This window comes from Mustelus asterias, chromosome 4 (genome assembly GCF_964213995.1).
Source record: "Mustelus asterias chromosome 4, sMusAst1.hap1.1, whole genome shotgun sequence".
Classification (NCBI taxonomy): Eukaryota; Metazoa; Chordata; class Chondrichthyes; order Carcharhiniformes; family Triakidae; genus Mustelus; species Mustelus asterias.
In genome coordinates, this window is record NC_135804.1 from 53,123,827 (window position 1) to 53,137,269 (window position 13,443).

The window sequence follows — 13,443 nt, forward strand, 5'->3', positions numbered from 1 at the left end:
CCCTCCCCCTCCCTCCGCTCCCCCTCTCTCTCCCTCCCCTCCCCCTCTCTCTCCCTCCCCTCCCCCTTTCTCTCCCTCCCCTCCCTCTCTCTCTCCCTCCCCTCCCTCTCTCTCTCCCTCCCCTCCCCCATCTCTCTCTCCCTCCCCTCCCCCCTCTCTCTCCCTCCCCTCCCCCTCTCTCTCCCTCCCCCCTCTCTCTCCCTCCCCCTCTCCCTCCCCACCCCCTTCCCTCCCCACTTCTCTCTCTCTCCTCCTCCCCTCCCCCCTCTCTCCTCCCCCCTTCCCCCCCCCTCTCTCTCTCCTCCCCCTACCCCAGTGATGTCCTTGGTTGGAGACAGCGGGAGATAAAGCAGTCAGCTTTCTGCTCCTGATCACTAGTTGGTAATCAAAAGCACACATTGGGCCGGCTCTTGGCTCTCCAATTATCATTTTGAGGGTCATGGACAAGACATTAAGATTAAAATCCAGAATTAGTCGGGAGAAATTGAATCAAAACAATGGATTTAATGCTTTGGATGAACAATCAGAATTCTATCAATTGGAATAATCAGAGGTTCGAGGAGATACAGGCGAGAGCACGGACAACATTAAAAATAACAAAGATTTCCAATTTAATAAAAACAGGTCAGGCAGTATCTGCAGAGTTAATTTTTTGTGTTTAATATGACACTTCGGAACTGCCTGGCTAGGCCGCCATTTATTGCCCATCCCTTATTGCTCTTGAGAAGAAAGTGATGTGTTGCCTTCATGAACTGCTGCCCTCCTTGTGTTCCTGGTACATCCGCAGCGCTGTTAGGAAGGGAGTTCCAGGATTTGGATCCCATGCATCTGCTGCCCTTGTCATTCTAGGCGGTAGAGGTCATGGGTTTGTAAGGTTCTATCAAGAAGCCTCCAAGGAAATTTCCTGACCCATTTTTGATTTGATGCCATATGACTTCATGGGGACAAGACTCAATGTTGAGGACTCCAAGCATAACTCCCTCCTGGCTGTATACCACTGTGCCACCACCTCTGTCCTGTCGATGGGACAGTACTTACCCAGAGATGGTGATGCCTGAGTCACTGTCTGTAAGATATAATTCCATGAATATATCTGTGGCAGGCTGTTGCTTGACTAGTCTGTGAGACAGCTCTCCCAACTTTGGCACAAACCTCCAGATGTGAGTAAGGAGGACTATACAGGGTCGACAAGGTTGGGTTTGCCATTGTCATTTCCGTACAACTTGCTAAACCATCTCAGCTGGCATTTAATAGGCTACAAGGCCAGGTAAGAACGGCAGATTTTCTTCCACAAAGGACATTAGTGAACCAGATGGCTCTTTACGCCAATCGAGAATGGTTTCATGGTCACCATTAGACTAGCTTTTTAATTCTAGATTTATCAATTGAATTTAGATTCTACCAGCTGCCATGGTGGGGTTCGAACCTGTGTCCCCCGGGCATTAGCCTGGACCTCTGGAGGACAAGTCCAGTGACGTTAACACTGCGCCACTGCCTCCTCCACAATAGTCCTTACAGGAAGCAAGCTGAGAGGAAGTATAGTCAAACTAGCTGTGGGAACTGGTAGGATTATAATGAATATTAGTAGACAGTCTATCACTAGAAATGGAGTTGAGGAAGGGAAATTTTGGAGATGGATTATGTGAGGGTGGAAATCGGAAGCAAAGCTGACAATGTTTTCCAGTTCTGGGTGACAGGATGAAAGGACATTGACACAATCATCAATGTACTGGAAAAAGAAGTCCCTACTCCCCAATTAGGACTGGAACAAGGAATGTTCCATATACCCCACAAAAAGGGAGGCATAACTCGGACCCATGCAGGTACCCATAGCAACAGCTTCTATTTGGAGGAAGAGAGGCAAGCAAAGGAGAAATCCTTCAGTGGAAGACTAAGTTCAGCCAGGAGGAGGAAGGTTGTGCTGGATGAACTATTTCCATTCCAATACTTTGTGTCAGCTCTGCACCCTTTCCATTCCAATGCCGGCTGACAGTCCGTTAGCAATGGTTGCTGGGGCGACGCTCTAGCTGAAACCCTCTTACAGCAGCCAGGCAGCAACTCGTGCTAACAAAGATGAGGGAACCAAATGTATCAGGACCGTCTTGTCATTCTGGGAAGAATTGTTGGAAATAAGAAAACGTTATTCTTTATTAGTTGAAAATTAATAACTGGGGAATGCATCCAGTTTGTCATAATTAGGCGGAGGGTGGGGATAGGGTTACCAAAGGTATTGAAATCACATTTTAATCAGACCATTTAGGAACTCTCTCAATGTACAGGTAGGTGTTAGTGCAGTCAAGCACTGAATGTGCACAGGTCTAATTTAGGGCAGCACATGCCCAATAAGCAGATACCTAAGCCCCTACAATCCTTTTAGTGCTTACCTGGAAAATGGGCTGGAGACAAGGACGTACAAATGATTATATAAGACAGTGTTAAAAAGATGCACTGTTTTCTGAAAAAAATGCCATTCATTTTTACCAGTTAGTGTGGGGCAGCTTCCAGAGCTAATCGTGTGATATTTACACTGCTTCAAGAATGGCAGATTGGCATTGACAATACAAGGAAGAGGGACATGCACAAAAATAAACACTTACAATGCAAATAATAAAACAGACCCATGAAAAATAAAACAGACCCATGAAAATTAATCTGCGAACACTCTAGATTTTTTAATATAAAGGTGACGATGAAAGAGGTACACTTAATATGTACACATCTTAGTTAACTGCATCAGGGCAGTAGATGGCTACAGTATGCTGTCATAGGATGTACATAAGTAAATTCCCCAAACATTCTTCATCAACTAATGGGTTCTCAAGATAACAGTGAACTAATCCGGAAGTTTAAGGTGGGATACCGGGTCTGTGCCTAAAAGGGTACAAACACCACATGACACCCATGTATGTTCCAAAATGGCAGAACAGTGAAGGCTTTTCTAAGTTAGATGTTCTAAAATATATTATAAAATATGGAGAATCTCTTTGAACCTTCTTACAATCCAGACAGAAGCACCAAATTGTATTTAGCTTATACCCGTTATTCAGTTTAAGGACCATTTTCCCAACTTTGCACTTCAGGTGGACAGCCTGGTTTCTGCATCATGAATCGCGAGTGTCCCACCAGTTAATTGAATGGTCAGACAATACACGCCCTGCTTTCCAATATGCAGTCATGGCAGACAAGGCTCCCCCTCCCCCAGGAGTGCAAAGTCAGAAAGTGACTTCAAGTGTCCTTTCCTTTCTAATGCCGTACCCCTTGTCTGTAAAAGATGATACATATTTACAACGAGTGTGCGTAAGCACACGCAAAGTATATAATTCTTTTTAAAAAAAACTAAATTACATGACAACAGTTGAACTGTCCAAAGGAGAGGAGGTTTTCCTTAGAGTTTGGTTTGATCTTGAAGGAAAGAGCTTTCTCACAGAGTGGGATCTGCAGAATCCTGTCCCTGATATTTACATTTTTCGATCGGGCAGGGTCAAATTTACTGATCGGATCTGCATTGCTGTCAAAGCATGCACTGTCATTTGCTAAACTACTGTTCTCAGCCATTCGGTCAATCAAGTGCTTTGGACTTTCCACACTTGGCCCCTCACACTTCTTGAGCATTTGCAGTTTTTCCATTGTTAAGTCTGTGTTTGTCTGTGGGGACACGGTGGGCTCCACAACCCTGGGCTCTAGACTGGCCAGACATTGGTGGGCGTGCAGACAAGGGGGTGGCTTCTCGACGCTGATGTCGCTAATGTCTATCGGGGCTCGGAGGACCCCCTTGCTGGTGCTGTTGTTGTTGCTCTCGTTCATCAGGTTGATCGGTCGGTTGCCAAAGTAACTTGAAAGCGGCTCACTTTTCTCCGCCCACCTGCTGCAACAGAGTGGTCCCACTGAACCCTGGACTTCAACAGGGGGGCTCATTGCCCCGTTTTCACGCTGACAGCTCCACATCTCACGAAACAGTTTTGTGCCGTCACCTTTATCGGCGTCTTTATTGGGGCAGCTCACTGTGGTCGCACAGTCGGCCTGCTGGCCAGCGCCACCGCACGGAGATGGCGGCACCTTCGGCAAAGGTGTGGCTTTAACCTCCATTTCGGCAACGTCTTCCTCCTCCTCCTCCTCTTCTTCCTCCTCTTCACATATCTGCTGCAGGACAGGCACGTTCTTTGGCATGACAGATGTTTCCAGGGAAGATCGAAGTAGAATTCTCATTGGCGATGGACTGGCCAGACTGTCCTGGGCATTATTCACGATTTTCACAATATCTTTTATATTCCTCGTTTCCTTCTTCTCCGTGTCTTTCTGCACAGCCTCCGGTTGTTTTATTGGGCCTTTCGTGTTAGTAGAGTGCTTTATTGAAAAGCCATTGTGCATTGCAGGCAAGGGGCTGTTATCAGTGGCATCCACAAAGCTGTTTTCTGGGGCTGACAGAGATGGCCTGAAAGAGAGAGAGAGAGCATAAATTGAGGTGCTTTATGGAACCAGTAATAAACCCCAAGTCAGAGAATCATAAAAACAATATGGCATAGAAAGGGGGTACTGTTCCCATCCTGCCCGCCATGGGAATCGTAGTGGGCAGGGAGCAGACCATGCAAAGGTCCGTTGACCTCGGGTGGGATTTTCCAGTTTTGGGGTGAGCACGGCTGGAAAATCCCACCCAAAGAGGGAGACACGGTGGCACAGTGGTTAGCACTAGCGACCTCACAGCGCCAGGGACCCGGGTTCAATTCCTCGGGTCATTGTCTGTGTGGAGTTTGCACATTCTCCCCGTGTCTGCATGGGTTTCGGTTTCCTCGGGTGCTCCGGGTTCCTCCCACAGTCCTGAGATGTGCGGGTTAGGTTGACTGGCCATGCTGAATTGCCCCTAGTGTCGGGGGGATTAGCAGGGTAAATGAGGGTTATGGGAATAGAGCCTGGGTGGGATTGTGGTTGGTACAGACTCAATGGGCCAAATCGCCTCCTTCTGTACAGTAGGGATTCAATGATTCTATTCTATGAAAGAGTCCATTCAGCCCATTTGGTGTGTGCCAGAGTCATACACCCTCTGAAATATGCAGTGCCAGAAATCCCTCCGTTTCACCTACAGTTGGTGATAAGGTTCATTTTGCTGCTCAGTGAGAATTGGCACTTTTCCATTTTGGACACGATCAGCGTGAGATACATTCAGGTCATTTTCATTCTTGCTCGATGCACAGTGAGGCTCGCTCTTGTTCATTAGACCTTACAATCAGAGTGCCTCTCACAGCACTGATAAAAAACATCTCACTGTCTGTGCCAACCAGCCACACGATCACTTGCAGCCTGTAGCGAGGTTATTTTTTTAAAAATTCATTCGTGGGACATGGGTGTCGCTGGCTGGCCAACATTGATTGCCCATCCCTAGTTGCCCTTGAGAAGGTGGTGGTGAGCTGCCTTCATGAATCGCTGCAGTCCATGTTCTGTGGGTTGACCCCCAATGCATTCGGGAGGGAATTCCAGGATGTTAACCCAGCAACTGCAAAGGAATGGCGATATGGGTGACGTTGTCTTGTGGAACTTAGTTGAGATTGCCAAACTTGTTCCACATAAGGTCTACACTGGCAGAGAGAGAGGAGCCTTTCAAAATGTTGTTTTGACCTGGTTTCAAACCTGAGACACTGGGTGAAAGGTCAGTATATCAACAACCTCTGTGTACCCAGTCATCCCTGTTGAATAAACAATGATTTCATGGGTTACAGAGCATAGAAACCATAGAAACCCTACAGTGCAGAAGGAGGCCATTCGGACCATCGAGTCTGCACCGACCACAATCCCACCCAGGCCCTACCCCCACATATTTACTCACTAATCCCTCTAACCTACGCATCTCAGGACTATAAGGGGCAATTTTTAACCTGGCCAATCAACCTAACCCACACATCTTTGGACTGTGGGAGGAAACCGGAGCACCCGGAGGAAACCCACGCAGACACGAGGAGAATGTGCAAACTCCACACAGACAGTGACCCAAGCTGGGAATCGAACCCAGGTCCCTGGAGCTGTGAAGCAGCAGTGCTAACCACTGTGCTACCGTGCCGCCCAGAGCAGAGCAAAACAGACTGTGGATCTTCCTTTTGATTTGGTAGGATAATGGACCATAATTGCCTCCGAGTGGTACATAGCATCAGCTTGCCCCTCTATACCCCAAGATTGGTGGAGTAGTGGATGAGGTGGAGGGCTGTTGTAGCCTGCAAAGAGACATAGATAGGATGCAAAGCTGGGCTGAAAAATGGCAAATGGAGTTTAACCCTGATAAATGTGAGGTGATTCATTTTGGTAGGACTAATTTAAATGTGGATTACAGGGTCAAAGGTAGGGTTCTGAAGACTGTGGAGGAACAGAGAGATCTTGGGGTCCATATCCACAGATCTCTAAAGGTTGCCACTCAAGTGGATAGAGCTGTGAAGAAGGTCTATAGTGTGTTAGCTTTTATTAACAGGGGGTTGGAGTTTAAGAGCCGTGCGGTTATGCTGCAACTGTACAGGACCTTGGTGAGACCACATTTGGAATATTGTGTGCAGTTCTGGTCACCTCACTATAAGAAGGATGTGGAAGCGCTGGAAAGAGTGCAGAGGAGATTTACCAGGATGCTGCCTGGTTTGGAGGGTAGGTCTTATGAGGAAAGGTTGAGGGAGCTAAGGCTGTTCTCTCTGGAGCGGAGGAGGCTGAGGGGAGACTTAATAGAGGTCTATAAAATGATGAAGGGGATAGATAGAGTGAACGTTCAAAGACTATTTCCTCGGGTGGATGGAGCTATTACAAGGGGGCATAACTATAGGGTTCGTGGTGGGAGATACAGGAAGGATATCAGAGGTAGGTTCTTTACGCAGAGAGTGGTTGGGGTGTGGAATGGACTGCCTGCAGTGATAGTGAAGTCAGACACTTTAGGAACATTTAAGCGGTTATTGGATAGGCACATGGAGCACACCAGGATGATAGGGAGTGGGATAGCTTGATCTTGGTTTCAGATAAAGCTCGGCACAACATCGTGGGCTGAAGGGCCTGTTCTGTGCTGTACTGTTCTATGTTCTATGTTCTATACTGACTTGCATGCGCTAAAATTCTCCAGCCTCTGTCTCGCTCAGCCTTCCTGCCTCAGGCCAGGTGAGGTTCAGGCAGTGCAGTGGGTCCCTGGCTCCAGTGCGAGTGTGACGAAAGCGGAGCAAAGGAGGACCTCCCTTTTTTTTACAGCACTAGCTGCCATAAAGCAGCAGAGTTTAAATAGCCCATTGAAAATAACAGGCCAGGAAGAAGCTAAGTGTCTAAGGTGGGTGAATGCGATGTGAGGGTTCAGATATCGAAGTGTTGGGGTCGGTCGGGGGGATGGGTCAAGGGCGTTAGATCTTTGGACTGTGGGAGGAAAACAGACACCCGTAGTAAACCTACGCAGACACAAGGAGAACGTGCAAACTCCACACGGACAGTGACCCGAGGCTGGAATTGAACCCGGGTCCCTGGCAGCAGTGCTAACCATTGTGCCATCCTGACTGTATTAGAATGCCTGTAAATTATAGGCAAATCAAAGCAAAAGTGGATGTGAATTTTATAAATGGCTATGGGGCGGGTGGAAATCAGGGTATGCTGCAATACTTGCCCACATAAATGTGGGCATGGTTGCCCTATGGGATGAGCTTGCCATGCCTGATAATGGGATGATAGCATTGGTCAAATGCCCATCAACCGTCTCACCCTGCAGACTAATAAGAAATGCTATGTATACCCCATCCGTTAATGAACTTTGATCATGTTGTGAACTCCATCCGTTACCTGCACTGTACGTGGGTGGTCCAGTTGTAGTCCAGATTAAGGTTACGACTCTGGGTCTGTTTCTCCTGCTTCTCCCTCAGTATCCTCTCCGCCAGCAGGAAGTAGCTGGCTGTGATGTGATTGTACTTGTCCGCTTCCAGAGCCCTGTGTCAACAGAAAATCACAAGGCATGCTGAGTGAGATGGTCGACCCAGACAATAACACAACCTCACTCCTTTCAACAAGACTCAAGGTCAGAAAATTACTTTAATAAAATGGGGAGGGGAGCCATTCGGGCTATTGCAAGGCTGTGAGATTAAAACCCACCACAGTAAGTTATCATATCAAATTCAGTAAATGTATATAAAAATAAAATACTGCAGATGCTGGAAATCTGAAATAAAAGCAGATAATGCTGGAAAATCTCAGCAGGTGTGGCAACATCTGTGGAGAAAGAAACAGTTTTAAAGTCTATTTATTAGTGTCACAAGTAGACTTACTTTAACACTGTAATGAAGTTACCGTGAAAATCCCCTAGTCGCCATACTCCAGTACCCGTTCGGATACACCGAGGGAAAATGTAGCATGGCTAATGCACCTAACCAGCACGTCTTTTGGACTGTGGGAGGAAACCGGAACACCTGGAGGAAACCCATGCAGTCACGGGGAGAATGTGCAGACTCCACACAGATAGTGAACCAAGGAGAATCGAACCCAGGTCCCTGGCGCTTTGACGTAGCAGCGTTGACCGCTGTGAGGCAGCAGTGTTAGCCACCGTGCCGCCAGAATTAATGTTTCAAATCCTTATGACTCTGAAAGAAGAGTCATCTAGACTCGAAACGTTAACTCTGCTTCTCTCTCCACAAATGCTGCCAGACCTGCTGAGTCTTTCCAGCTTCTTCTGCTTTTTATTTTCAATGAATTTTAAACTGGCACCAGGAAGATTATGACAAAAAGTCGTCAAATTATCACAAAAATCTAATTGGTTCATGAATGTATTTTGAAGGAAGGTGGTGGCGGGGCGAATTAGATCAGAGAATCCCGTCCAATTAATCAATAATCTGGAATTGAAAACTAGCATTGATTGTTGCAAAAACCCATCTGATTCACTAATGCCCCTTTAGGGAAGGAAATCTGCTATCCTTACCTGGTCTGGCCTACCTGTGACTCCAGACCAGACCCAAACAACGTGGTTGATTCTTAACTGCTCTCACGGGGCAATTAGGGATGGGAATGCTGGCCTTAAAAAAACTCTTCAGATGTGATTCCAACACAATAAGGACACAGGAAGGAGCGAAGGGCACAAGAGAGCTTGGATGGAGCAGGAACCACAAAAAGGGAAATCACCCACACGTTCCCAGCCTGTGAGTCAAGCTGCCCGCTTGCAGAACAGAACCAGTTCCACTTTCTGGTGGAGGCCTGAAATAATCTACGGGGTTAGGGAATTCATATGGTGTTCGTGGAAGTGGAAATGACTAGGGTTGGGAAGCATTTTCCGATCAGGGCCAGTGTGATCTCCTGGACTCGTTTTGATCGCCTCAGGGGGTCGGAGAGGAATTTCCCAGATTTTTTTTCCCCATATTGGCCCTGGGGTTTTCACTCTGGGTTTTCGCCTCTCCCTGGAGATCACATGGAATGGGGGGGTGGGGGTGAGTTAATAGGTTGTGATGAACAAAGCATCGTAGCTGTGAGGGACAGCTCGGTGGATAGGATATTGGTATGTAGATAGGCTGGAAAATTGGGCGGGGATCCTGGATTCAGGATTCAATCCTGGACCGGGGAGCGGCGCGGGCTTGGAGGGCCGAAGGGCCTGTTCCTGTGCTGTATTGTTCTTTGTTCTTTGTACTAAAAATAACGAGAAGGAAAAGAATGCAAAATAATTCTTAGCCATGCTCATTTTTGCAAAGTAAGTAACGTACAAATTAAATTGGGAATTTCCTCCTCTTTGGAACTGGGTGGCAAAATAGCTTAGGGCGGCACGGTAGCACAGTGGTTAGCACTGCTGCTTCATAGCTCCAGGGACCTGGGTTCGATTCCCGGCTTGGGTCACTGTCTGTGTGGAGTTTGCACATTCTCCTCGTGTCTGCGTGGGATTCCTCTGGGTGCTCCGCTTTCCTCCCACAGTCCAAAGATTTCCGAGTTAGGTTGATTGGCCATGCTAAAATTGCCCCTTAGTGTCCTGAGATGCGTAGGTTAGAGGGATTAGCGGGTAAATGTGTAGGGATATGGGAGTAGGGCCTGGGTGGGATTGTGGTCGGTGCAGACTCGATGGGCCGAATGGCCTGTTTCTGCACTGTAGGGATTCTATGATTCTATGATTTAGTGTGGGATCGGCTGCAAGCAGTGAGGTTTTGCATGTAGTATTGGTGAGGAAACCATTGGAATGGTTGAACCTGGGGGTAGCAAAAGCAGGGATAGTGAAGATGGAGGTGAGGCAAGGTTGAGGTGAGCAGTAATAAATCGCTGCTACACTAGCATCGCCCATTAACCTAACAACAAATGCTGATGAATATGGAAATTAGTCACATTTATATCCGGTTAAAAATTAAATTGTTACACAGCACAATGTGGGAAGCATGTTACAAGTTTTTTAAACCGGGTATATATGAACTTTTCAATGCAAATTCCAGCCTTCAGGCTGCAAACCTGTTTCTCGAAGAAAATACCATGACTATCTTTGAACAAGAGGAGCATTGGGAAGTTGTTCAAATGTAACCCTGCAGTACTCTCTGAAAGCACCAGGTGGCATCATGAGCTAAAATTAGCTTATGATATCATCCTCACTGATGGTGCAATAACCAGGAAAGATTAAGTGACAAGGTCATGATTTCTGGGGAAGAAGCCTAATGAATTATATAAAACTGAAATAAATCTTGTCTTTCTCCTTCCCAAAAGGAATGATGTCATCCTGAGAAGCTATCAAGCGGCCTTGGTTACAGATCCGTAAAGTGCGACTAATGTTACACACACACATGATAAGGCCCAGGAGATGGGTCAACATTATCAATCCCTTATTGTTTCTAATCAGGAGGTCTAATGGCTGATGCAATTCGCAGCCATCTGCTCGATCATCACAATTCAAGCAGTAGCGAGCACTCTCATCTCTCCTGTAGCAGAGAGGTAGATGGCAATGAGATATACTCTCAGCCCAGTATCAGAGCAGGATCCATCTAAATACAACCAACTTCAAGACCACCTGAAGCATGGCAATGACCCTCAATGTCCATACATCCAACCATTTCATTCCACCAAGTCTCAACTGAAACAGATCATGGAATCCCTACAGTGCAGAAGGCGGCCATTTGGCCCATCGAAACTGCACCAACTCTCTGACAGAGTATCTTTCCCAGGCCCTAGCCCCACCCTATCCCATTTATAACCAATTGCATACATCTCATTTAAGTGGTTAGGTTTATTCATATTGGTTTTACAGGAGGATCATACAGACTCGGAACATTGGTCAGAATTTTACCGGGACGGGCAAGGCTCGCAGAGCGGAATTCTCCGTTGGCCTTGGGTGGGATTTTACAAGCCTCACCCGAGCGAGGGCGTAAAATCCCACCCATTAACTCTGTTTCTTTGTCCCCAGACCTGCTGATTTTATCCTGCATTTTCTGTTTTCAATCATATTCAGTCACTTTTGTGACCTCCTCCAACCTCCCCCTCCCATTTCCTGAAAACCTGGACACCAACAAGAGTAACTTCCACCCAGAAACTTGATTAATGCCCGCTCTACTTTTCCAAGAAGCCTGCTGAACATTGAGCTTAACTGCCCATCAACATTTGTTAATGTCAGATTGAACTATTTCGCTTAGGAGTTACTTCAGGAAGATATTGATAGTGATCAATAATAACGGGTCAACCTCAGTTATAAAGCTCTCGGTTTGACTGCCCGGGACCCTGGTTCCCAACTGTGTCACAGTGAATCTCATGCTGCGTTGGCAGTGAACCAGTCAGCCACCCCACTCACTATCACACACAACACATCAATTACACTGGGAGGGAGCTGAGCGGAAGGAGATGACTCAGGGGCTCTGAGCCCCAACACAATCCAAGGTTTTGACTTGCTGCTCCTCCCTTTCCCAACCTCATCCCATGTAGGCTGGTCTGTCTCCAAAAGGTACGGTTGCATGGAGCTCAACTGGGCTGTTGAATTCAGCAGGAACCTGCCAGAACATGCAAGCTAGTACAAAACCTAACCACTGGCAAGGTTCCCAGTTTGAGGGTCTGCTCACTTGGCTTTCTCAATGAAGATATGCAACTGGAAAGATATCATAGTCGAGGATTTGAACAAGAAGGAAAGTCTCCTGTGAATTTAAACTGTAACAACTGAGACAACAGGGTGGGGAAGTGGTTATTTGTAAACCCAGCTCCAGGTTTTGTTGAATTGGAGATATCCAGATATTCAGAGGGGGTGGGGGTAAGATATATTAGAAATGGTTTTACCTCAGATATAAACACTGATATTGAAACATAGAAAATAGAAGCTGGGGTAGGCCATTCGGCCCTTCGAGTTTGCTGCGCCATTCATTTTGATCATAAAATTCAATCTGACCTCTCCAATCGGAGGCCCCCAGGGAAACAAAGGGTCTGACATACTCACTCTTGAATTAGCTCCCTCTGTGCGATGTTGCCGCACTCCATCGCCTGGATAATGATTTCATGCTCTTCCTCAGAGAGGCTCTTGTAAGACGTGAGGGGCAGGCTCAGCTTCTTGGCTGGGGAAGGGTCAACACCTTGGAGCCATGGGTGGCCCTCGATCTCTTCCAGAGACGCCCGCTTCTTCGGGTCCCTCTGCAACATCCTGGAGATCAGACTGCAGCAATACAAAGAACAAACAAAGGCGTTACCGGCAGAAAGAGATTCCCCAGCCAAAGATAACAGTGACTTTATTTCTGCTCAGTTTGCCATGGGTTCACGCTAATCTCTTCAGGGCAGCCGCCTCCTCCTGAAACTTCAGTCCAACAAAGCTCAACTGGAGAAAACCTTGTTGGAGTTGAATCTTATTGTAAAAGAGATCTTAGACCTTTCAGTGAGGGTCCTAGGCCTGACAGGAGCAGCAGGGTCAGTGCTTCTGTCTTTAACAGCTGAACCCAGCTTTCTTCAGCTGATCTATCACTGGTGCTAAAAATGATTTGAGTTCATGATTCAAGCCAGCAAAGCAGGTGATGACTTCAGGAGGCTTGCCATAAAGAAATTTATACCAGCAAAATACCAGGACAGAATGACTGCACTTCTAAGCCATTGGAGATGTGTAGCTAAGGGAAGGGCTGGTGCCAGATTACACTTTCACCCTTTACAATTTCACCCTTTCCAGTTCTATCACCGAAAGAGCTCCCCCACCACAATGCAGAGCAAATTGGAGACCTTGTCTAAACCCTGGGGTATGAAGGTCAGAAATTTGGATTTATAATTGTGTTTTGGTGTTGACCTGTCATTTATGCAGCTTTACTTGCGCCCCCAAAAACCCCTGCCGATGCCCCACAGAACACAGCAATCCTATGACATATCATCCTTTGGTTATATTGGGGAACGATCTTCCGGAATTATACACCCTGGTGGTTGAGTATTTGCAGGGGGGGTGGGCTGTGGGTACATCATAAGCCTGGTCTCCACGGTTACTGGGTCTGATGGATAAATCGTAAATGAATCCCCCCACTCCACCCAGGGAGTATTTCACAGGCT

General features: G+C 47.0%; 1 protein-coding gene across 1 annotated transcript in view; it reads right to left on the bottom strand.

The window, feature by feature from the left end:
* Nucleotides 1-486: 486 nt before the first annotated feature.
* The window catches only part of snrkb (SNF related kinase b), a 136,785-nt gene continuing 123,828 nt past the window's right edge, over nucleotides 487-13,443 (bottom strand). The window contains exons 4-6 of the mRNA XM_078211039.1: nucleotides 12,362-12,574; nucleotides 7,780-7,923; nucleotides 487-4,432 (exon numbers count right to left, since the gene is read on the bottom strand). Of these exons, the coding sequence (XP_078067165.1) occupies nucleotides 3,337-4,432; nucleotides 7,780-7,923; nucleotides 12,362-12,574 (1,453 nt within the window). The 3' untranslated portion in view covers nucleotides 487-3,336. The remainder of the gene's footprint in view (nucleotides 4,433-7,779; nucleotides 7,924-12,361; nucleotides 12,575-13,443) is intronic.